At 41.2% G+C, this 26,938-nt stretch overlaps 2 protein-coding genes across 11 annotated transcripts in view; one reads left to right on the top strand and one right to left on the bottom strand.

Moving 5' to 3' along the window:
* The window catches only part of LOC114643026 (tripartite motif-containing protein 16-like), a 1,170,030-nt gene that overhangs the window by 1,118,867 nt on the left and 24,225 nt on the right, over positions 1-26,938 (top strand). Inside the window, exon 9 of one of the 10 annotated variants that reach the window (XR_007934992.1) lies at positions 3,901-4,008. The exons of 8 other annotated variants lie outside the window; for them this stretch is intronic. Coding sequence is in view for 1 of the 2 variants with exons in the window: in XM_051927903.1 (XP_051783863.1) it covers positions 1,541-1,606 (66 nt within the window). In the remaining variant the exon portion in view is untranslated. Of the gene's footprint in view, positions 1-1,540; positions 1,607-3,900; positions 4,009-26,938 lie in introns of those variants that run through there. One more of the 10 variants, XM_051927903.1, reaches the window with a different exon arrangement.
* Positions 1-26,938, bottom strand: part of LOC114641537 (tripartite motif-containing protein 16-like) — a 721,005-nt gene that overhangs the window by 340,157 nt on the left and 353,910 nt on the right. The gene's annotated exons all lie outside the window — the stretch shown is intronic.

Raw genomic sequence — 26,938 nt, forward strand, 5'->3', positions numbered from 1 at the left:
TGGGCACGAGCACGGTTTAAAACCATATGCTCTCTATACCTTACACATGGCAAGGCTGTCACCAACTAAAGAATTATGTTTAGTCAGAGCTATTAGAAATGGCAAGAATATACCAATACAATTCTACTTACGGTGGTTTTAGGAACCTCCCATAGATTATGCATTGTCATCTTAGAAAAATGTATTTGAATCTTATATACTAGGAAAATGGCTCTTACAGCCATACTTCATGGTTAAGTGACATATTTAGAAACTCAGACTTGAATACAGAGACATATCAGCTGACAAATAACTACAACTGCCATGGCTTTAGAAAAAGCTCATACTCTCAAAAAAAACAATTAATGTGAAAAGAGTTTAGTCAAAGTTTAATGATATCAAGCTGTCTCAAATTAGAAAGTGGTGAATCAGGGTGTAAATGGAGATCTTCAAAGTTATAAGCTTAATGGTATGTATGGACTGAGAGGATTGACTGGGACAAGTAAGATCTGAATATGAGAGTTTTGATTATTGCAATAAAAATAGATAAAAATATAAATATGTCTGGAGTTTGACATAGAAAAGTAGCTGACCGAAAGTAGGAAATCACAAATGCCTGGTAATTCCACACCAAGCCTAGTAGCAGTGACTTTATGAATGTCTTTAATAATAAACTTAATATCATAACATTAAACAATCAGCCTTCAGCTCTAATGTCATTATATCACATCAGGTCAGTCCTTGCATTTGGCACTTTAATATGTTTAAAATGAGAGATTTTAGATTTAAGTTCTAAAGTTAAGCCTATTATCTGTTGTGTAGACCCAACTCGACCTCATTTGTTGAACGTTTCACCAGCAGTTGCTACAGAAACAGCACTGCACATAACTCATAAATCTTTATATATAATCTCTGATGCCATTGAAACAGCTGTTGTTAAAATACTAAAAAGATCAGATTAATAATCAGGTAATTAAGCCACTCAAATGTTATCTACAAAAAATTAAATCAAGATAAACCTAAGTGTGCCTTTCCACCTGGAGCCAACTCAGAAACTGCTGTAACTCACATTATAAATGACATTCTGATTTAACACAATGCAGTAAACTCCACCATCATTAAGATTTTAGTCTTAAGGACAACATTTGAGAATCAGCCGGCTGGTCAGAAACTGTCCTTATGTGGTTTACTTCTTATTTATCAACTCATTTTTATTATTCGCAGAACTCCCAATTCCTGCCGTCCTCAGGGTCTGATGTTGTGGCCGTTAGTGTTTTGGTTCTGTTTGCCATTTTAAGATGTCACTCTGAAATGTAATATCATCTTTACTGTGTAGACTGATGACACTCAATTGAATTTATAAATGTTTTTAAAACCTTCTTTTAATTACATTTGAAGCTTTAATGAGTTAAATATATTTTAATTTTACAAAATAAGTCTGCAGGTCTTTTTAAGTTTCACTTTACTGCACTTTATTTATAAAATGTGTTTAAGAATTTTATTAACATTACAAAATGTCATCTTCACAGTTTCCATTCTTCTCTTTTCTTTTTATTTTCAGGTTGTGAAGCTCCAGTTTTCTCCCTACAGCCTCCTGAACCTCAGAGCAGAGAGGAGTTTTTACAATGTGAGTCTGTACTTTGATTAAATGGATCATCACAATAGAAATCATTTCTCTTTAATATCTCAGTCCAGGCTTATAATATGAAAGTGTAACCAGCAGAAGGTGTGGTGTGAATGTTGTGTAACTGATGAGCTGAAAGTGATGGGGGGGGGGGTCCTGTGACAGGTGCATTATGGGAACGAGAGATTCAGGACTGTGTTTTACCAAAGCAGTGTGTTGGACTTGAATCAATCAATTGAATTCACAGGAAGTAAAAAATAGAAAAACAACAAATGAAATCCTGCCGACTACGCCAAGTCCTACATCAATTTTTTTTCTTGTCTTCTTAGAGAACGAACAAGGCCAGTTAAAGTCAACTGAGACATTCCTTGTGTGATTTTCAGCTCTACTAAAAATGCATTGTTGTTTATCTTCTTTGTTTTGGTTGCTTTTTCTTTTGTACTTTAACTGTACTTTTTATTTTCTAGTTTCTCAATATTGTGTGCTTTTCAAATTTGCTTGTTTGCTTTTAATAAAATTAATGATAATTCTGTAATAAAGGCTGCTCCTTAGTGACAAGCTGACAGAGATGGGAGTAGATTCATACCTGGTGGCATGGATCATGGACTATCTTACAAACAGACCTCAGTATGTGCTTCTCGGGAACTGCAGGTCTGACATTGTGGTCAGCAACACAGGAGCGCCGCAGGGGACTGTACTTTCTCCGGTCCTGTTCAGCCTATATACATCGGACTTCCAATACAACTCAGAGTCCTGCCATGTGCAAAAGTTCGCTGACGACACTGCTATCATGGGCTGCATCAGGAGTGGGCAGGAGGAGGAGTATAGAAACCTCATCAAGGACTTTGTTAAATGGTGCGACTCAAACCACCTACACCTGAACACCAGCAAAACCAAGGAGCTGGTGGTGGATTTTAGGAGGCCCAGACCCCTCATGGACCCCGTGATCATCAAAGGTGACTGTGTGCAGATGGTGCAGACCTATAAATACCTGGGAGTGCAGCTGGATGATAAATTGAACTGGACTGCCAATACTGATGGTCTGTGCAAGAGAGGACAGAGCCGACTATACTTCCTTAGAAGGCTGGCGTCGTTCAACATCTGCAATAAGATGCTGCAGATGTTCTATCAGACGGTTGTGGCGAGCGCCCTCTTCTACGCTGTGGTGTGCTGGGGAGGCAGCATTAAGAAGAAGGACGCCTCATGCCTGGACAAACTATCTATCTATCTATCTATCTATCTATCTATCTATCTATCTATCTATCTATCTATCTATCTATCTATCTATCTATCTATCTATCTATCTATCTATCTATCTATCTATCTATCTATCTATCTAATAATTATTTATGTTGTAGATTGTATCCAATAAAGGCAGCCCAATGTGCTAGAAACACAATTTTCAAAATCCACTGCCATTGACATACAATATACATATTCATATAGATAATCAAAGATAAAATTTAGATTCAAGTGAATTGTGACTATTTTTGAAAATAACAGAAATTCCAGTAAGTGTTGGGGTCATTTACAGAACATATTGAGTAAGTGTAGCAGCTTAAAAATGTCAGACATTTTCCTCACTGATTTGTCAAACAGCCAAATGTCAGTGTGAACCGTCTATTAAAACTCTGTCCTCAACGGTGATCTTATGGCGCATATCGTAATTCCTGACGACTGAGACTTCTCTCCAAATGTATGGCTTGCTTGTCTTTGCCTATGTTGTCTATTGTCATCTTTTTGTTTTTTCTTTTTAAATCCCCACAGGATTCTGTCCAATCAGATGAGCTCTTTACTATCGACAGCACATTGGAGTCTCGTCAGCGCAGCTCCTGATTGGTTCTTGTTAATTGTCTGTGTTGTGCTCCGCCCCCAGTCCTGTTACACACTCCCAGATTTCCTCACTCATTTTCTTTTCTCTCCTTTCAGACTTCTGTCCCCTCACACTGGACATCAACACGGCAAACAGAGAGCTCTGTCTGTCTGAAGGGAACAAGGAGGTGACACATGACAGGACAAAAACCAAATACCCCAATCATCCTGAGAGGTTTGACTGCTGGCCTCTCTGTGCAGAGAGGCCATGACTGGAATTCGCTGTTACTGGGAGGTGAAGTGTACTGGTGAAAGTCTGAGGATAGGAGTCACATAAAAAGGAATGAGAAGGAAAGGATGGGGCTTGGACTGCTGCCTTGGACACAAAGACAAGTCCTGGAGTTTCTTTTGTTCTAATTCTGAGTACTCTGTGTGTCACAATAACAAACACACTGTAATCCGCGCCCCCTACAGCCCCAGAACAGGTGTGTATCTGGACTGGCCTGCTGGCTCTCTGTCATTTTATAGCATCTCACACACAATGACCCTCCTGCACATGTTCAACACCTCCTTCACTGAGCCCCTCTATCCAGGGTTTTTGCTTGGTTGTGACTCTGGTGTAACAATCTGCCATCTAACAGCAGGTGACCACTGACCAGTACCCTCCAATCGTCAATTGATGTCTCCACAAGCGCAGGTCCTCTTTGTGTTTGTAGTTTAGTGTCAAAATTAATTTCACAGTATGGATGGGAAGAAGCCCTTAAGTGACAGAATCTGGGGATAAGAATGCAGTGCGAGTGCCGCTGTCAGGGTTTCCATTATTATTGGGTTTGATTTAATCTTTTAGTGGCCAATGAGGTGTGTGTGTCATTGTGAGGTTCAGTGACCACTTAGATCTACACATAGCAGTCTGATCAGCAGGGGTCACTGTTGATTTACAACTACATTTACAAGGAAAGGTAAGAGAACCCTTTGAAAGTCCTTGGATTTCTGCCTTAATTCCTACTAAAATGTCATCTAACCTTCACCTAAGTTCCAGATCTAGACAACCACAATCTGGCTAACTAATAACACACCAGCTGTTGGACTTTCCATGTCTTTTTAGGAACATTGAGTGGTCATTCACAGTGAAGGCTGGTAAATCTAACTAACCCTTTGTAGATCCTATTTTAGATAGATAGATAGATAGATAGATAGATAGATAGATAGATAGATAGATAGATAGATAGATAGATAGATAGATAGATAGATAGATAGATAGATAGATAGATAGATAGATAGATAGATAGATAGATAGATAGATAGATAGATAGATAGATAGATAGATACTTTATTAAATTCCCATACTCTAACAGCAGCATACTGATAATAGCAATATTAAATTAAAGAGTGATAACAATGCAGGTATAACAGACAGACAATAACTTTGTATAATGTTAACGTTTACCCCCCCGGGTGGAATTGAAGAGTTGTATAGTGTGGGAGAGGAGTGATCTCCTCAGTCTGTCAGTGGAGCTGGATGGTGACAGCAGTCTGTCGCTGAAGCTGCTCTTTTGTCTGGAGATGATACTATTTAGTGGATGCAGTGGATTCTCCATAATTGATAGGAGCCTGCTCAGCGCCCGTCGCTCTGCCACGGATGTCAAACTGTCCAGCTCCATGCCTACAATATAGCCTGCCTTCCTCACCAGTTTGTCCAGGTGTGAGGCGTCCTTCTTCTTTATGCTGCCTCCCCAGCACACCACTGCGTACAAGAGTGCACTCGCCACAACCGGCTGATAGAACATCTGCAGCATCTTATTGCAGATGTTGAAGGATGCCAGTCTTCTCTTGCACAGAGAATCAGTATTGGCAGTCCAGTCCAATTTATCATCCAGCTGCACTCCCAGGTTTTTCTAGGTCTGCACCCTCTGCACACAGTCACCTCTGATAATCACAGGGTCCAGGAGGGACCTGGGTCTCCTAAAATCCATCACCAGCTCCTTGGTTTTGCTGGTGTTCAGGTGTAGGTGGTTTGAGTCGCACCATTTAACAAAGTCATTGATTAGGTCCCTATACTCCTCCTCACGTTCACTCCTGATGCAGCCCATGATAGCAGTGTCGTCAGCGAACTTTTGCACGTGGCAGGACTCCGAGTTGTTTTGGAAGTCTGATGTATATAGGCTGAACAGAACCGGAGAAAGTACAGTCCCCTGTGGCGCTCCTGTGTTGCTGACCACAATGTCAGACCTGCAGTTCCCGAGAAGCACATACTGAGGTCTGTTTGTAAGATAGTCCACGATCCATGCCAACAGGTATGAATCTACTCCCATCTCTGTCAGCTTGTCCCTAAGGAGCAGAGGTTGGATGGTGTTGAAGGCACTAGAGAAGTCCAGAAACATAATTCTTACAGCACCACTGCCTCTGTCCAAGTGGGAGAGGGATCGGTGTAGCATACAGATGATGGCATCCTCCGCTCCCACCTTCTCCTGGTATGCGAACTGCAGAGGGGCAAGGGCGTGGCGGACCTGTGGCCTCAGGTGGTGATGCAGCAGCCACTCCATGGTCTTCATCACATATGACGTCAGAGCGACTGGCCTGAAGTCATTCAGCTCACTAGGACGTGATACCTTTGGAACTGCGGTGATGCAAGATGTTTTCCAAAGCCTCGGGACTCTCCCCTGTTCCAGGCTCAGGTTGAAGATGCGCTGTAGAGGACTCCCCAGCTTCAACGCACAGGCCTTCAGTAGTCGTGGCGATACTCCATCTGGACCCACTCCTATGCTGGCACGAAGTCTCCTCAGCTCTCTGCTTACCTGGGCTGCTGTAATTGTGGGTGGGGGGAAACGCTCTCCTATGCTGGTATCAGCAGAAGGATGGGTGGAGGGTGCAGTACTCTGAGGTGAGAGTGGGTTAGGGTGGTCAAACCCATTAAAGAAGTTGTTCATTTGGTTTGCTCTCTTCACGTCTCTCTCTCGATGGTGGCACCCCGCTTCGAGCTGCAGCCAGTGATGATCTTCATCCCATCCCACACTTTCTTCATGCTGTTATTCTGCAACTTCTGCTCCAGCTTTCTCCTGTACTGCTCCTTCACCGCCCTGAGCTGGACTCGGAGTTCCTTCTGCACGCGCTTGAGCTCATGCTGATCACCGCCTTTAAAAGCCTTTTTCTTCTGGTTCAAAAGGCCCTTGATGTCACTTGGAAATGCATGGCTTGTTGTTAGCATAGCAGCATACTGTTCTTACTGGAACTACAATGTCCATAAAGAAGTTGATGTAGTCAGTAGTGCAGTCAACAACCTCCTCAATATTCTCACTATGTGACCTCTGCAGGATATCCCTACATGATTAAAATCTCCAGCGATTAGCACAAGCGCCTCGGGGTGTTGTGTTTGTAATTTAGCAACTGCGGAATGGATGACATCACTCACTGTCTCCACGTCTGCCCGAGGTGGGATGTAAACAATAACAACAATGACGTGTCCAAACTCTCTGGTCAAATAATAGAGACGCAGACTTACGGCCAACAGTTCGATGTCCCTGCAGCAAGTACAGATTTTGTCGTTTACATATCCAGAGTTGCACCACCTTGTATTTACATAGAGAGCGAGTCCTCCTCCTTTCTGCTTTCTGCAGGTATTTGCGTCTCTGTCCACTCTGACTGTGCTAAACCCACTTAGCTCCATGTTAGCATCTCTGATGGTGGTAGTTAGCCACATTTCGCAAAAGCACAACAAACTGCATTCTCTGTAGGTCCTGACATTTTTCACCAGCGCGGCCAGTTTTTCGATCTTATTTGGTAGTGAGTTCACATTTCCCAGGATCACAAAAGGCACCGAAGGCTTGAAACTCCACCTTCTCGCAAAAAAAATAATTTATAATTTGTAAATAATTTATGCAATTTATCAGCCACAACCTCCACCAAACATTTCCTTTAGCTGCATATAAGACCTGCACAATGTTTGGGATGACTTATGGACCATCCCTCCCTACAAACCTGTTTCAGTTTCTCAGTATTTCTGGTTGCACAGCTCTCTTCAGGTCATGCTGCACTGTACATTCAATAAAGTAGGTTGTCTTTCATGTTACTTGGCACTTAATGCACGAAAGGGACACAAGGTATGTTAGTCACGAGAGGCACGAGAGGCACGGTTTAAAGCCATGTGCCCTCTACGCCTTACACTGATCACTGAGAATATATTTAGTCAGGGAGGCTAGAAATAGTTAGAATATACCAATTCAATTCAACTAATGGGGGTTTTATGAACATCCCAATCAACTATGCACTAATATTTAGGCAAACATTTATATAACTTAAATAACTAGCAAATGGCTCTTACACCTAGCAGTGTACATTTGTACCAAAATTTCAACTTTTGTCTCATCTGTCCATTTAATGTTGTCCAAGGTGCATTGGGGGACATCCAGGTGTTCCTGAGCAAACTTAAGATATGCTGCAATTTTTTTTTTTTTTTGACAACAGTGTATTGCTTTTCTTGGTGTTCTTTTATGATCACCATCCTTGTTCAATGGTTCTCTGATGAAGGGCACATAAACAAAGACTTTCACAATCTGTAGACTTCTCTGTAGGCCTTTCACTGTTATCCTTGGTTTCATTTGCACCTCTTTCAGGATTGCTGTTTGTGGTGTTGGAGTGATTGTTACTCCTAGGGAGCAACAACAGTCCTGAATTTCCTTCATTTGTAGATATTTTATTCTTTCCATGGATTGATGAACACCCAGGTCTTTAGTAATGCTTGTGTACCCTTTTCCAGCTTCATTAATTTCTGTGATGATTCTTCTAAGGTCCTGTGACATTTGTTTAGATTGAGTTGAGGTCCACAGTAACCAATTAATCTTAAAGAGAGCAGAATTGTCATTTGTCAGGCTTATAATTTCATCCCCCTTATTGAAACACCTTCCTCCATTTAGGTTTAGGAGAAGTCATTAACACTGAGGGTCTCTTACTTTGTCCAGCCTACACTGTCTAAAGACTCAACGTGCTCAATAAGAACATGGAAAGCAGAACAGTTTGTGTGTTATTAGTTTATTCAGACCCTGTTTTACTCTGAATTGGGACTTAGATGAAGATCAGAGCACATTTTAGTAGAAATCAAATCCATGGAAATGCAAAGGGGTCACTTACTTTGTCTTGCTAAAGTATATATATTAAAGGCTGAGACATCAATAACTGCAGTGTCCCCTGAATGTCACCTGTTAGGTATGACAAAAATGACCTGAGACTTCTGCTTCCAGATGAGAGTACTCTATGCGCGTTCTAGCTGTTGTCTTTTTTGCTGTTTTGCTTTGTTGCTGTTACTACTACGTTCATAATGGATGGATTCTCACATGATTCATACTGGTCCTTTTGTAAAGTTTTATTCCGTTCACTGCCTATATTCCATGAGCCCTCTCCCCTGTATTCTCCCTGAGCCAGCATAGTTGGTGAGGAAGTCTTTAATTTCTTAGTTGACTGGGATTAAGACTTTCTTAGCTGACTTTGTCTATTGCTCAATTGGAGTTAGTTGATGGGTTCTGGCTAACGTGGTGGTAGCTGTTGCTTTTTCTGAAGATGATTGCCTACTCTTCAACACAATTATGCGCTTATTGTATGCACTCCAGACTAGATACGGTGACTTACGGCTTATGCATGGAGCTTGGCATTGCTCGTCTGCAGTATATACACCGCTCCTCTCTGCGTCATTTTAATATCACCTCTGCATCCGCCAACACTGTTCCCATGATTTGGTCTGTTAGACGTGTTTTCTCAAAATGACTATGCGCAGGATGGTGGAGTAGGCAGACGAATTGGCTGAGACACCTGCCGCAAATGCCAGACTGGAGTAACCAAGGATTACAATCTGACGTAACTCTCCACTGTATGCTCCTGAACTGCAGATCAAACTACTTTCCTTAATGATTTATCAACTTCTAAAAAACTGGACATGCTGTTTCTTGTAGAAATGTGGCAAAATCCAGATGATTACTTACAACTAAATCTGCTTACCACCGCTGGTTACAGTTATGTGTCTAAACCCCATCTGACAGGCCGAGGTGGTGGATTGGCGGCAGTTCAGCGTGATTGTCTTAAAGCAACTACTGTTGATTTTCACAACATTACATCTTTTGAATACCTGGTTGTTAAAATCACTGGAAAGGCTTCGCTGCACATTAAAGCTTTCATCAACAGTTACTCTGACCCAGTAGTAGTGTTCATGTACAAAGCACACAGAACAGCTTAGTCCTTTGTTCCACAAATCTTACATAGTGCTTATGAGTGCAGGTTATTGCTAAGGCTTGTGTAATAAAGCTGTAAGTGCAAAATCTGGTGTGCCTGGCCATTTTGTTTAATTGCCAATGCTAAAGCTGAATTCTGGATGTTTGTATAATCTTTCCTATCCATCTCTATACTTCTTTGAGCTCAGGGCTAGATCTTGTTGTTGTAGCATCGGGCATGAGGCAGGAGTCAGACCTGGACAAGGTGCCAGTCTATTACAGGGCACACTGACATACACATTCCTTCATGAGAGCACATGAAACAAACTGGTCACCACTTGGAAAGGCTCTGGAAGAAGACTGGTCTGGCTGTTCACGCCCTGGCTTACACAGAACACCTGAAGGAATGCAGATGTGCCTTATCGACTGCATGTTCAAAGTACTATTCCACTCTTATTTACTTTGGTACTTGTCGCCTCACATCTCTTTTTAATACAGTTAACAGACTTTATCAACCTGCTGTTAAAAATCCTTATTTCTCTGTTGAGCACTGTAATCTATTTTTAGACAATTTTCAGTCAAAAATTATGACCATATATCAAAGTTTCTCTATTAACCATTCCTCATCTCTGTCGACTGATTATACTTCTAAATCTATAGTTTATTTATCTAAATTTAACCCCACTACACCAACTTACAGTGGTGTGAAAAACTATTTGCCCCCTTCCTGATTTCTTATTCTTTTGCATGTTTGTCACACAAAATGTTTCTGATCATCAAACACATTTAACCATTAGTCAAATATAACACAAGTAAACACAAAATGCAGTTTGTAAATGGTGGTTTTTATTATTTAGGGAGAAAAAAAAATCCAAACCTACATGGCCCTGTGTGAAAAAGTAATTGCCCCCTGAACCTAATAACTGGTTGGGCCACCCTTAGCAGCAATAACTGCAATCAAGCGTTTGCGATAACTTGCAATGAGTCTTTTACAGCGCTCTGGAGGAATTTTGGCCCACTCATCTTTGCAAAATTGTTGTAATTCAGCTTTATTTCAGGGTTTTCTAGCATGAACCGCCTTTTTAAGGTCATGCCATAGCATCTCAATTGGATTCAGGTCAGGACTTTGACTAGGCCACTCCAAAGTCTTCAGTTTGTTTTTCTTCAGCCATTCAGAGGTGGATTTGCTGGTGTGTTTTGGGTCATTGTCCTGTTGCAGCACCCAAGATCGCTTCAGCTTGAGTTGACGAACAGATGGCCGGACATTCTCCTTCAGGATTTTTTGGTAGACAGTAGAATTCATGGTTCCATCTATCACAGCAAGCCTTTCAGGTCCTGAAGCAGCAAAACAACCCCAGACCATCACACTACCACCACCATATTTTACTGTTGGTATGATGTTCTTTTTCTGAAATGCTGTGTTCCTTTTACGCCAGATGTAACGGGACATTTGCCTTCCAAAAAGTTCAACTTTTGACTCATCAGTCCACAAGGTATTTTCCCAAAAGTCTTGGCAATCATTGAGATGTTTCTTAGCAAAATTGAGACGAGCCCTAATGTTCTTTTTGCTTAACAGTGGTTTGCGTCTTGGAAATCTGCCATGCAGGCCGTTTTTGCCCAGTCTCTTTCTTATGGTGGAGTCGTGAACACTGACCTTAATTGAGGCAAGTAAGGCCTGCAGTTCTTTAGACGTTGTCCTGGGGTCTTTTGTGACCTCTCGGATGAGTCGTCTCTGCGCTCTTGGGGTAATTTTGGTCGGCCGGCCACTCCTGGGAAGGTTCACCACTGTTCCATGTTTTTGCCATTTGTGGATAATGGCTCTCACTGTGGTTCGCTGGAGTCCCAAAGCTTTAGAAATGGCTTTATAACCTTTACCAGACTGATAGATCTCAATTACTTCTGTTCTCATTTGTTCCTGAATTTCTTTGGATCTTGGCATGATGTCTAGCTTTTGAGGTGCTTTTGGTCTACTTCTCTGTGTCAGGCAGCTCCTATTTAAGTGATTTCTTGATTGAAACAGGTGTGGCAGTAATCAGGCCTGGGGGTGGCTACGGAAATTGAACTCAGGTGTGATACACCACAGTTAGGTTATTTTTTAACAAGGGGGCAATTACTTTTTCACACAGGGCCATGTAGGTTTGGATTTTTTTTCTCCCTAAATAATAAACACCATCATTTAAAAACTGCATTTTGTGTTTACTTGTGTTATATTTGACTAATGGTTAAATGTGTTTGATGATCAGAAACATTTTGTGTGACAAACATGCAAAAGAATAAGAAATCAGGAAGGGGGCAAATAGTTTTTCACACCACTGTATATTGCTGAAGTAGTATCTAAATTAAATCAATCTACCTGCCACCTAGATCCTGCCCCTACTTTACTGATTAAGGCTTTCACCCACAAGCTTTCTGACCCCATTTCTCACTTTATCAACTGTAGTTTCTGCACCCGTGTTGTTCCAAGTGATTTAAAAACTGCTGCTGTAACCCCTGTATTAGAAAAACCTGGCTCAGATCCGTTACAGCTAAAATGTTATTGCCCAATTTCTAATCTTCCATTTATGGCTAAGATCTTAGAAAAGGTTGTTGCTGCTCAACTCAATAATTATTTAAACCTGCATAACCTGCTTGAGCCTTTTCAATCGGGACTCAGAGCCCTACATAGCACTGAAACTGCTTTACTTAAGGTAGCCAATAACTTGCTTATAACCGCAGATTTTGGGATGGCCGCTCTTCTAGTTCTCCTTGACTTTTGATACAGTTAATCATAACATTTTACTGTCCCGACTTTCAGCTATTGGTATCTCTGGTGCTGCTCTTTTTTGGTTCACATCACACCTCAGTGATCGCTAGTATTACATTTTCATTAGAGAATCCAAATCTGCCACTACTTCATTCACACATGGTATCCCTCTAGGGTCTGTTCTCGGTCCAATCCTCTTCAGCATCTCTATGCTCCCATTAGGTGAGATTACTCGTTGGTGTGGTCTGAGCTTCCACTGCTATGCCGATGACACACAACATTATAGAAATGTTGATGCAACTGCAACATCTTCACCTGTTGCGCTGACTAACTGCATTCGGGAAATCAATCATTGGATGACGTATAATTTTTTACAACTCAATCCTGATAAAACAGAAATCTTATTAGTTGGTACACAATCTGCCCTCTCTACCCTTCATGGGCTAAAAATTGACATTGATGGAATCTTGATAGTACAGACAGCTTTTATTCATCTCCATAACATTGCTCATCCACATTCTTTCCTCAGTGTGAAGGATACGCTTTCATCACTACACGTCTGGTCTATTGCAATGCTTTGTTTTATGGCCTCCCGACTAAATATATCAACATATTACAATACTTTCAGAATTCTGCTGCTTGTTTACTTACACACAATAAAAAATCTGCTGACATCACTCCTGTCCTCTATGATGTGCTTTGGTTACCAGACTTTTCAAGAATCAAATATAAAATTATTCATCTCACCTTTAAAGCCTTTCATGGTTTAGCCCCTCATTATCTGTATAAGCTGCCGCTTCCTTACACTCCTGCCCTGTGCATTACGATCATCGGATGCTAACTTACTCACTGTACCTAAATTCAGCTTAGTAACTATGGGGGGCAGGGCTTTCAGAGTGATAGCCCCTAAAATTTGGAATGCTCTTCCTCTCATGAGGAAAATATATTCTTCATTTCAAACTAATTCAATGAGTATTATTAATTTTCTTGTATGTGATTCCTGCTGTCTTGTTAATGTGTTTATTGAATTGTACAGTGTCCTTGAGTGTATGAAAGGCACTACATAAATAAAATAAATAAAAAAAAAACTTTTTATTATGTGGACCAGCTGGAGCTTTATAAAGGCCTCAGTATAAAGAGCTATTGACAGACATGTGTACGAGTGACAAAGGTATCTGGACTGCTGTCCCCTTACCAGATATTTTTTACCCCTCAATTGGTCACACAAGGGGTTTGTCACCTCTAAATAAATTATTTGTGAATATCTGAAGATGAGGACACACTGGTCACTCAGGTGTCAGGCACACTGGTGGTGTTTGGTGTTTTACTGAGGCACCTGATGTCACATTATACATTAACTCTTTTAGGGCTGATTTTTTTTTCCTTTTCTCCCAGGGCTGAAGATTTTTCCAAAAAAACTCAATTCTCTGAAAAGTACAGCAATAGTTTCTCACATAAATGTACATAACACGTCTGTTGTTGGTTCTGTGGCCACTCTTCTTGTGTGTTTGCCATCTCTGGTGGCAGCAGCTATGTGTGGTGGTGGTGGCAGACCCAGTGTGACACAATCTGGTTTGTACCCCTTGTCAATGTAAGAGGTAATCCTCCCAGGCAAACAGTGCCATAGGCGCATCAGCTACATGAACATGTTCAGCACCAAAATTAGCTGATGCCGGTGCATAACTTTTGTTTTCGATCTCCAGATCACGTGCACCAAAATCAGAGCCCAACCAGCCAGAGTTCAATTCAAAATAATAAAATGTACACAAAGCGTCGTCCATAGAGTATTTTATTTGTGCATTCGCTCTGCTCTCTTGCCAGATGTCAATGCCATTTTTGCCAATGTTTGCTCGATGCTATTCACGCACATGCAGAGATTTGACATGAAGTCAACGAGTCTCACATTACTCCAGGCAAAGACAGCCCACCTTTACCATAATTGCGAGTTTTGTTGATATTTACAGCTGATTTCGCCCCTCAACGCCTCATGTCAACAAAAGTCGACATCCACCCTAAAAGAGTTAAACTGCACCTCCTCCTTCCTGCTCTCAGGTTTTTCAAAGTCACCCAAACATAAGGAGTTGAGTCAGCTGACTAACTTCACCATCATTGTCAACATTTAAAGTACCCATCACATTTGATACCTGTGAACACTTTTATCAACCCTAATTCACAATTCCCTCAGGACCCTATGCTGCATGTCACCTGACATCAGTCTGTATAAACAGGCAGATTAAGGTCCAGGTTGACCACCTGTATTACAGGCCTAAGTAGCTTTGGAGACTGTGAGTTCTAAATCTGACATCTTCTGGGATCCTGTTGGTGGTCAAAAGGAAATGGAAAAAGTAGAGAAGGAGTGAGGGGTGATAGTGAGAGAGGAGGTTGTCAGGGAAAGAAAGGGCAAGATGAAGAAACTCAAGGAGCTGAGTGAATCACGTGAGTGTGCTGCTTGTGTGTCTACACTGTTGTAACATAACTTGATAAATAAAGAATTGAGATTTGTTCATCCGGCTCCAGCAGACCCCCGTGACCCTGTGTTCGGATTCAGCGGGTTGGAAAATGGATGGATGGATGTATTTGTTCATCCTGTTTGACTTTTTCTTCTTTGACTGGGCACACTCTGATAGCCGTCCTGTGATCACAGATTGTATTCCTCGTTGGTCAAATTTGTGTCCTAATGCAGTGTTTCTCAACCTTTAAGTATTTGCGACCCGAGTTTTCATAACAGTTTTAATCGCGCCCCCCTAATGTTTTTTTGAAACCCTAATAAAATTTACTCCTATATTTTTTGCTACCGATACACCACTACAAGATTACAAATTGCCTACGAATGGCGAAATTACGCCACATATGGCAACATTCGCATCCCCTTTTTTGTTACTTCGTGCCCCCCTAGGGGCGCCCCACAGTTTGAGAATCGATGTCCTAATGTGTGACTGATGTCTGAAACTTTAAACACTCGGCCATCAGACAGGCCGTCACATGATGAGCTCTTCACTGCTGACATAAACCCTGCTGTCCTCTTCTCTGACTCTTCAGTTCAGCTGTTTTGTCAGTTTCTGCTATCTGACCTCTTAAAGCCATTGGTCTCTGTGGTCACTAACATGCATGTCACATTTGCACATTGGCAGTGATTCAGGTCAGGATCTCATTTTAAAGTCAAGGAGCTTATTAAAAACTTTCTTAATGACTTTGGGTGTGTTGCTGTCAACATCATGACCAGCTCTGCTTGTTGTCCTTGTCCTGATTTTAATGACACTCCTGTCCCATCGTGATGTCTGCAGTAACACATTTCCTATTAATATTAAAATGTGTAATTATGAAAGTCTACATCATCTCACACAGTAATTTCAAGTTGAAGTTTTTTTTGTTGTCATCCCATCCCAACAAATAGTACAGGTGACATTACTGTGCAAATATACAACATGTAGTACAACAAGACAATGTACACCACTTCGTGCAAATACAACATGCAGTGCAAACAGACAGGACAGTGTGCAGTAAACTGACAAGACAACGGTAGGACAACATCCAGCAGATCAGTTCTAACTGGATCAGTAACAGCTTAACAGCAGCAGTAATATTATTGTATTAAAAAAGTGAAATATAAGCAGATAACAAACGTACATCTGGAATGTAGTAAGTGTTTAACACTAATAAAGAACAATGTGTGCATGTTTTCAAATGTGTAAATACTACAATGTTCACAGTTCAACGACAAGTAGTGTGTGTGTGTGTGTGTGTGTGGCGTGGCTAAAGCATTAAAAAGTCAGACAGTATTGGTGGGAAAAAACTGTCACATAGTCTGGATGCATTACTGTCTGCTAGAGAGCAGAAGTCCATCCACAGCTGTCTTAGCAGTCCTCTGTAGTAACTTGTGATCCGCAGCACTACAGTCCACATAACACACTATGATGGAGCTGGTCAGCACATTAACACATTCATGTGTGTGCTTAGCAAAGTGGCTTATGTTTGGTCAGTGAAAGGATGGTGCTGTATAATAAGGACTGATTGGTATGGTTGTGAACTGGATAATAATTAGCCATTATTGGAGTGCTGAGTCATGAATAGCCCACCCTGGCAGACCCACGTGAAAGACAGAAACTAACTCTGTAACAACTCACTTACACACACACACACACACATATGGATGCTATCCGGGCCAATTACAGAATGTCAATATTTAAGAAAGGTCATACTTCTGTAATCCTCGTGTTTATAATAATTTAATATTTAATATTTGTGTGTGTGTGTGTGTGTGTGCGTGTGTGTGTGTGGGTGTGTGTGTGTTCACCTTGTGATGGACTGACACCCTGTCCAGGGGTTGTTCCATTTTAGCCCCCAATGATTGCTGGGATAGGCTCCAGTTTCCCCATGGCCCTGCTCAGTATATGCACATTTAAACATTGATAGGAGGATGGATGGATGGATGGATGGATTATTCTGTTTCTTAAAACGAGGGGCTTCACTTGCCCTGATGGAAGTCTAACAGCTGGGAACTTCAACTACAGAGAAAGATAAGGAAAATAAAGAGGGGGCTTTGCTGAATAATAAAATGAATTACTCTCATTGAAAAAGGCACAACTGATTATGAATTATTTGGTAGATTGACATTTGGTTCTTCTCCTCCCAACATTCCTACAACTCTGATAAGTTAGAGAAGGAAACTTACTATGGGATGGACATTTTGATTAATAAAGAGCACCAGCATGAGTAGAATGAATCCTCAGTTTAACAGCTCACTGTCTTTGTGTGCTGAGGGCTGCCAGGCTCTCACATTACAAACCTGTTTTTGGTGATTTATGTGTTGTTTTTTATTTTAATTTTATTTCATTTATAAATGTGCACCATGCTCTGAGTCTATCTAAAGTGGACTGCAGTGTGTAATAAATAAAAAAGAAATACTGACACAAATTAATCTTTACCATCCCACCTGTGACAGGTCATCTCTTCTGTCACTTTGTGGTCTTCACTCTCTGAGCTCCTGTCTCACATTAACTGTTCACCCTCAGTGTCTCCTCAGATGTTCTCTCTGTCTGTTTCTCTTTAAATCTCCTCCTCCTCCTCACTGACCACAAACTTTCACTTTCATTTTTTCACAAGTCACTTCCTTTTTTTTCTGACTGATTCTCTCTGCCTGCCTCTTCTCAGACTGACGATGGCTGAAGCCCAGCTGTTTGTATCACAGGAGGAGTTCATCTGCTCGATTTGTCTACACACCCTGACTGACCCCGTGTCACTGCATTGTGGTCACAGTTTCTGCCTGAAGTGCCTCTCTGATTGCTGGGATCAGAGCCAAGTGTGCAGCTGTCCTCAGTGCAGACATGTCTTCATGTTGAGGCCTGAACTTAAGAGAAACACTCTGCTGAATGAAGTCATCAAGAAATTAAAGAAGACTGCACACAGTTCTCCTTCATCTAAGAATTATGCCGGCCCTGGAGACGTGGAGTGTGACTTCTGTACTGGGAAGAAGTTCAGAGCGGTGAAGTCCTGTCTAACCTGCTTGGCCTCTTTCTGTCAGACTCACCTGCAGCCTCACTATGAAATAGCAGCCTGGAAGGGACACAAACTGGTTGATCCTGACAGAAATCTGAAGGAGAAACTCTGTGAGAAACATCAGAAGAGTCTGGAGATGTTTTGCAGAACCGACAAGACGTGTATCTGCATGATGTGTGGAATGACTGAACATGATGGTCATGAAAAGGTCGAACTGGAGACTGAAAGAGAAGGAAAAAAGGTAAGTGGATTTTAGTGTTTAATGGAACCTAAATACACACCATAAGTTAAGTGATACATAAATGTAGTTTGGCAGAGAAATCTATTCCTTCATGTTGAGGAGTCTCAATTTGCTTGTATAGGACAGCAGGGAGCTGGAGCCTGTCCTGGTGAGACTGGGTGGAAAACATGAAAGAGTCCAGGATGAGATACACAGTGTGATCCATGGACAGTCGAGTGAGCGGAGTGCTCTCATTAAACTGAGCGGAGGTTCTTTGTGTTCTGATCACTTGTGTCTGGAGTACCTCAGGCCTCTCTAAGAGACACGTTACACTCACATGTCAGTTAATGTTGACTAGCAAATTGTGCTTGCGATAATTTCGCAAGAATAAAAGCATTAATAAAATGATGATGATGGAGAAGAATATCACATGTTACAGTAAATAGGAAGATTATTTTAATAAGTAGTGACTTGTGAGAGGACTCAACATTAGAACAGTCACATGATTAGTATGGGATGTTATTATAGTCACTTACAACAGCATGAATATTTACAATACAAAGTATAACATGAAAAGGTGAATAGAAAATATTGTATAAGAAGGGAAATGCAGGGCACATGTAAGTAAATATGTGTGAAGTGTGGCCATCAGGTCATGTAGTATACCGAAGTCTATAAGAATTGTCGGAAAACGCAATTTGTTGCATAAACGTTATTGTCAGCGAAAATATTCCCGTTTGTAACCTGCAAGTAGCTGTATGTCTAACCCGACTTTCAATATAACTCTGGAAAATGTAGTGTACAACTGGCCAAGGGTAAAAACAGGGCTGGCAAATAAACTCTGACGTTATTAAATGTTTGTCATTGTGACTTGGTGACAGTCACACAATATGCTAAATGAAAAGGGAATTGCTTAGACCATAATATAAAGGTAATATCTTGTTTAGAGTTGTCAGTGTTATGGAATTCGTGTAGTTTTTCTGTCGTAATGTTTCTTGTTGTCAGGCAGTTTGCCGCTGCTCTTCATAAAGGTTATGTGTGTGATTCGTTTTTTTGTTCACTGTCCAGGTGCATAACGTGTTTCCACTGATCTTTGGATAATGTCGCTCTGTGATTTGTCATACATTGTTTTTGTTGTTCTAAGGTATCTTGCCTGTGCTGGTTGGTCTGGTGTGATGTTGATGTTTTAGCTTCTGTGTGTTGGCGTGAGTATGTAGGCCAGCAAGACCGTTTCTGTTGGTCACAGCTACTCTGTATTTGCCTTTTCATTTTATCAGGAGGGTTACATTGAAGTGAAGGAAAGAGGTGGTGTAAAATGGTAATGTCATAATGCAGTTTCAGTCAGTAACAAAGTATGCACCGAATAAACAGTCAAATACCACAGTCGATGACTGGTCACAATGAACAATTGAAGACTTGAAGAGAAGCCTAAGACTAAAATTCCGCCAGGAACACGGATTCCTCGCTATTGTTGTGGATGGATAGAGTAGATTGTGGAAACCGTTGTTTATACTGAGTATGGACGGATAAAAGGGAAATAATATAAGGATGTTTAGAATTAGATCTAAAATTCTCATAATATGTATAGATTTTTAAGTGGCTTTGTAATAAAGTAATAATAATGTTCTCATGTTATTAAGTTATTAAGTAATTCTGCACCTAATTAGTGATCAGACATAATTTCTTTTAGTCAACTCCTTGATAATTACACCGTATGATTGTGAGATGAATTCTGACCTTTAACAGTTTGGAAAGAACCCCACAAAGTTTATCAGTTCTGCAAATATTCGTTAAATGTGTGTATTCCTACATTTATATGAAGATTAAAACTCACCATCTACACTACATGATCATCATATAGTGAGGTTAGATAAAAGGCCAGCAAATTCAGTTGTGTTTAGGAAATATGGCCCAGGGAATCTTAAAATTATTAGTAGAACATAAGAAGTTTGGCAAAAAAGTGGAGATCATCAAGCCCTTTTGTTTTGCTATTAATTATGCTGTCCCAAAATCTCCTCCACATTCTACTTTAACGTTGCCAATGTTTCTGCTGCAACTCCATGTCTCAGTAGTTTGTTCCAAAGTCCCACAACTCTTTGTGCACATAAGAGATTCCTGGGTTCAGTTTTTAATGTATGTCCCTTTAATTTCCAGTGATGTCCTCGAATGTGTGATTCACCCTTAAGCCTAAAGAGTGTTGATGATCTGTTTTATCGATGCCTTTGAGGATTTTAAATACCGTGATGAGGTCCCCACTCTGTCTCCTCTGCTCACACTAAACAGGTTTAACTCTCTGAGTCTGTCACAGTTGTCCTTGTCCTGAAGTCCTGGGATGCCCATGGCTGCTCTCCTCTGCTCAGCTGCATGTGCTGCTTTGTCTTACTTCTGTTTCACTTGAATATCAGCACCTCAGAAGAGTCACCCACATATTTTGAAGTCCTGTGTAGCTCCTCACATAAACTGCTCCAAGGCCTCTTGATTGACTGACGTTTCTTTATTTATGAAGTCAAAGGATTCTAATTTGACAAGCCAGGCCATTTGAGTCTGCTCTCTGCTCTTTGCTCCAGGAAAGAAAACATTTAGCAAGCAACATTTTAAAGAGTTGTGGCATTTATGAGCTGTTCTTCTGTTTATTAAATTTATTTGAATCACTTAACTAATTCATGGTGGAGAATCTGATTTTCACTCCTGGTCTCTTTATGTCATCTATATTTTAACTGTTTGTTAATTTCGGTCAATTCCTGAGATGCCTCAAAGATAAACATCTGGTTTTAAATTTTCACCAGTAATTTAATTTAATATATTTACCCTAAAGTGTATGAGCTTCTAAAGATTCTGTCGTGTTTGACTGAGGAAGGAGCTTTTGATGGAGTTCAATGAAGATATTTGTGTACTGAATTGTGCAAATTTGGATTTGGATTCAATGTTTGTGCATGGATTAAGTTACTGTACAGCAGTTCAGAAGTCTTGGTTTCTATAAATAAGATCCATTTTGACTCTTCACTTTAGAATGTTGAACCAGACAGAGATGTCCATTATCACCAATGCTTTTTGTAATTGAAATTGAACCCTTAACTTGTAAAGGCCGACCCCTTTACCCAGACCGGCAACTACACAACCAACACTATTAACTTGGCTAACTTGAGGATTCTACAGAAAATAACAAGCCATACTCCTTACTAACAGTCCTTTTTCCCCAAGCAACGAAATAACAGGCAATGCAAACTATTGATGTAAAATCAAGGGCAGATATATTGAAAGTGAACGAATACATATATACAAGCACAGACAAATACTCAATATTATATATATATATATATATATATATATATATATATATATATATATATATATATATATATATATGCACATATTTATATATATATATATATATATATATATATATATATATATATATATATATATATATATACACACATATATATATATATATATATTTATATATATATATATATATATATATATACACACATATATATATATATATATATTTATATATATATATATATATATATATATATATATATATATATATATATATATATATATATATATATATATACTAGCAAAATACCCGCTCTTTGCAGCGGTGAAGTGCTGTTTAAAATTTTAAATAATAAACTGAGGGAAAATGTACCAATAATTATTTGTTAAGGATCTCTTTGTATACCACGTTGTCAGTTCGCCCCTCCGGTTGTATTATGACCAAGCTGTGCGCTGAGCTTACTCTTGAGCATGCAACGTATAGTTGGCCATGTGAAAAGCAATCTTGCCTCAAATCAATGCCAACCTTTTGTAGGGTCTGTCCCTGAGACTTATTAATTGTCATTGCGAAGCAGAGCCTTACTGGAAATTAGAGGTGTTTGAATTGAAATGGGAGATCAGAGGGTATAACGGGGATGCGAGGAATAAAAACTCTCTCCGCTGAGCCACTGCCAGTAAAAATAGTTGCCTCAATTAGGTTCTTTTGCAGGCATGTGACCTGAAGTCTCGTGCCATTATACAGTTTTGGTGGCTGTAAGTTTCTCAGTAACATTATTGGTGCCCCAACCTTCAAAATTAGATTATGCTCAGGAGTGCCTGGAGGATTCAGAGTGTGGACCGAACTGCAGGCTATGGACGAATATATGTACGTAAGTAGGATTCAGTTAACGTTGGGAACACGCATACCAAATTTCTTGAAGATGGGCCAATTAAGTAACAAAGACCATTGGAAAGTTCAATATGGCGGCCGACAATGGTGTCATACTACCGAAATAAGTATGTACATCAGTTTCGGTTAGTGCAGGGAAGCTGCCTACCAAATTTCGTGAAGATGGGGCCATAAATAAGAAAGTTTAACATTGCGGACGTTGTCGACCGTTATGACCGTTACATGTAGAATTTCAAAAGGAAACCTGCTTAACTTTTGTAAGTAAGCTGTAAGGAATGAGCCTGCCAAATTTCAGCCTTCTACCTACACGGGAAGTTGGAGAGTTAGTGATGAGTGAGTCAGAGAGAGTTTTGTTTTATTTCAGTTTTATTAGTATAGATGTATATGTGTATGTATGCTGTATATGTGTGTGTGTGTGTGTATATATGGTTTTGGCAGCCAAGCGCTTTTTTTCCAACCTAGAAGACGTCTCTTCAGATCCGTTTAATCGCCTCGTTGATTGCATGTCTTCCAAGGTAGTTTCAATCCCCATTTCCTGCACCGAGTCCTCTCCCCTTTTATGAGTGACTGTGTTAGTCGCCGTACTTCGTACAGGTCTTTGAACGCACTGAATACTTGTAACTGGTGTCGTCCGTCGGCTACTTTCGACAGGGAATGGAAGCAATTGTCGAGTAACAAAAATTATTTGTAAGTGGTTTCGCATTGAAGAAATAGTAAAAACTTGATCACTTGGGTCAATACCTAAAGAAATACACACAGCAAATGCAATTGAGAATACACCAGAATCTGTATGATTTAATTGTTGCTGTGCGTCTTCATAAACTATGGGAGGTTTGTAAGGAAACAAAGCACGAAGGAAACGAAGCTGCTCTTCGGTGAGGTTGCATTTTTTATCAGCGTTTATTTAAACTGTCATAGACATGAATTACAGCACCATCATAATATGGTCAGAACCTACAGAGAATGCAGTTTGTTGTGATTTTGCGAAACGTGGCTAACTAACACCATCCCAGATGCTAACGTGGAACTACCCGGGTTTAGCACAGTTAGAGCGGACAGAGATGCAAGTACCTAAGGGAAGCACAAAGGAGGAAGACTTGCTCCCTATGTGAACACAAGGTGGTGTAACTCTGGACATGTTAACGTCAAAATCTCCACTTGCTGCAGGGACATCAAACTGTTGGCCGTAAGTCTGCGTCCCTATTACTTGCCCAGAGAGTTTGGACATGTTATTGTTGTTATTGTATACATTCCTCCTCGGGCGGACGTGGAGACAGCGAGTGAGATCATCCATTCTGCTGTTGCTAAGTTACAAACGCAGCACCCTGAGGAGCTTGTGCTAATCGCTGGAGACTTTAACCATGTGACGCTGGACAAAACATTACCTGCCTTCTCCCAGTATGTGGACTGTAACACCCGGGGAAATAAGACTATTGATTTACTGTATGCAAACGTTAAAGACGCATACAGCGCCACCCTGCTGCCTGCGCTTGGGAAAGCAGATCATAACCTGGATCTGCTTCAGCCTCACTACAAACCAGAAGTGAGGGTCCTACCTGCAACCACACGATCATTCAGGAAGTGGACCCCGGAGGCTGAGAATGCTCTGAGACAATGTTTTGGAACTACAGACTGGGATATCCTGCAGGGATCACATAGTGAGAACATTGAGGAGGTTGTTTACTGCACTACTGACTACATCTGTATGGACATTGTAGTTCCAGTAAGAACTGTACGCTGCTATGCTAACAACAAGCCATGGATTACAAGTGACATCAAGGGCCTTTTGAACCAGAAGAAAAGGGCTTTTAAAGACGGTGATCAGCATGAGCTCAAGCGCGTGCAGAAGGAACTCCGAGTCCAGATCAGGGCGGCGAAGGAGCAGTACAGGAGAAAGCTGGAGCAGAAGTTGCAGAATAATAGCATGAAGGAAATGTGGGATGGGATGAAGATCATCACTGGCTGCAGCTCGAAGCGGGGTACCACCATCGAGAGAGACGTGAAAAGAGCAAACCAAATGAACAACTTCTTTAACAGGTTTGACCACCCTAACCCACTCTCACTCTCACCTCGGAGTACTGCACTCTCCACACATCCTTCTGCTGATACCAGCATAGGAGAGACATCCCCACCCATAATTACAACAGCGCAAGTGAGCAGAGGGCTGAGGAGACTTCATGCCAGCAAAGCAGCGGGTCCAGATGGAGTATCGCCACGACTGCTGAAGGTCTGTGCATCGGAGCTGGGGGGTCCTCTACAGCGCATCTTCAACCTGAGCCTGGAACAGGGGAGAGTCCCAAAGGCTTTGGAAAACATCTTGCATCACCCCAGTCCCGAAGGTATCACGTCCTAGTGAGCTGAATGACTTCCGGCCTGTTGCTCTGACATCACATGTGATGAAGACCATGGAGAGGCTGCTGCTTCACCACCTGAGGCCACAGGTTCAACACACCCTCGACCCTCTGCAGTTTGCATATCAGGAGAAGCTGGGAGCGGAGGATGCTACATGCTACATCGATCCCTCTCTCACTTGGACAGAGGCAGTGGTGCTGTAAGAATTATGTTTCTAGACTTCTCTAGCGCCTTCAACACAATCCAACCTCTGCTCCTTAGGGACAAGCTGACAGAGATGGGAGTAGATTCATACCTGGTGGCATGGATCGTGGACTATCTTAAAGACAGACCTCAGTATGTGCGTCTTGGGAACTGCAGGTCTGACATTGTGGTCAGCAACACAGGAGCACCACAAGGGACTGTACTTTCTCCGAACCTGTTCAGTCTATATACATCGGACTTCCAACACATCTCGGAGTCCTGCCACATGCAAAAGTTCGCTGATGACACTGCTATCGTGGGCTGCATCAGGAGTGGGCAGGAGGAGGAGTATAGGGACCTAATCAAGGACTTTGTTAAATGGTGCGACTCAAACCACCTACACCTGAACTCCAGCAAAACCAAGGAGCTGGTGGTGGATTTTAGGAGGCCCAGACCCATCAGAGGTGACTGTGTGCAGATGGTGCAGACCTATAAATACCTGTGTAGTGCAGCTGGATGATAAATTAGACTGGACTGCCAATACTGATGCTCTGTGTAAGAAAGGACAGAGCCGGCTATACTTCCTTAGAAGGCTGGTGTCCTTCAACATCTGCAATAAGATGCTGCAGATGTTCTATCAGACGGTTGTGGCGAGCGCCCTCTTTTACGCGGTGGTGTGCTGGGGAGGCAGCATTAAGAAGAAAGACAAACTGGTGAGGAAGGCAGGCTCTATTGTTGGCATGGAGCTAGACAGTTTGACATCTGTGTCAGAGCGACGGGCGCTCAGCAGGCTCCTATCAATTATGGAAAATCCACTACATCCACTAAACGGTGTCATCTCCAGACAGAGGAGCAGCTTCAGCGACAGACTGCTATCACTGTCCTGCTCCACTGACAGACTGAGAAAATCGTTCCTCCCCCAAACTATGCGATTCTTCAGTTCCACCCGGAGGGGGGGGGGGGGGGGGGGGGGGGGGGGGGGGGGGGGGTAAACGTTAACATTATATAAAGTTATTGTCTGTTTTTTTCCTGCATTATTATCAATCTTTTATTTAATATTGTTTTTTGTATAAGTAAGGTGCTGCTGTAGTATGTGAATTTCCCCTTGGGATTAATAAAGTATCTATCTATCTATCTATCTATCTATCTATCTATCTATCTATCTATCTATCTATCTATCTATCTATCTATCTATCTATCTATCTATCTATCTATCTATCTATCTATCTATCTATCTATCTAATAGGTACACACCCAGTGAGTCACTCGTTCAGTAGCTGCAGAAGGTAATATTTGAATGTGTTTTGCATTTTGTGGAATGGGCATTATAGGTATGTCAGGACTCCACATTAGCAAAACCTCTTGAGGTTGGAAAATTGTATGCGCAGCTAATATTTTGTTGAATTTGCTCATGTGATCTGTTGATAAATAATCATTATTTACCAGCTGATTCATTGCAAAATCTGACAGTGGTAAGATCACTCCTTCCATTACACTAAACACAAACACTAAGTAGACACTAACACTAAAAAACGGCAACACCGCCGGGAAGAACACTAAATGAGATAAAATAAAGAAGTTTAGTAGACTTTTACTTTAACTGCTTTATTATAGCAGGTGAGGGGACGCTGGCGCACGCTTGTTGTTGCTGCTCCTCCCTGTTAACAACACTTTTCGCAAAATTCGCCTTAATTCTGCACTTTCTTACGCTTGTTTTATTTCTTTTATTGTTCCCACTTTACTGGGAACAGCTGAGTCTGTGGATCACGGGAGGAGACCTACGAACATTTCTTTGTACCTGGCGATCTAACACCTCGGGATGATCTGTCTCTGTGATTATATTCGCTATGCTGATCTGCTCCCGTTTCATCTTACAGTACCCTACGACCCGGAACTGATCTGATGATCATACTAATCTGAAATTACCAAGCGTTACTGTTTATAGCTGTGTATTGGAACATCCAACTCCTGCTTCCTCCTCCTGCTGCTTGCTATCGCCGCTCACCTACGCTACCACACCCGCCTGTCCTACTGGCTGCGTTGTGCTGTGCTGCTTCTACACTGCTATCAGCTAAGTATCACTCACTATTTTAGCGCTTTGAGTACTGACAAAAGCGCTATATAAATGTAATGAATTATTATTAGGCCTATTTATTATTAA

Source organism: Erpetoichthys calabaricus, chromosome 5 (assembly GCF_900747795.2).
Source record: "Erpetoichthys calabaricus chromosome 5, fErpCal1.3, whole genome shotgun sequence".
Classification (NCBI taxonomy): domain Eukaryota; kingdom Metazoa; phylum Chordata; class Cladistia; order Polypteriformes; family Polypteridae; genus Erpetoichthys; species Erpetoichthys calabaricus.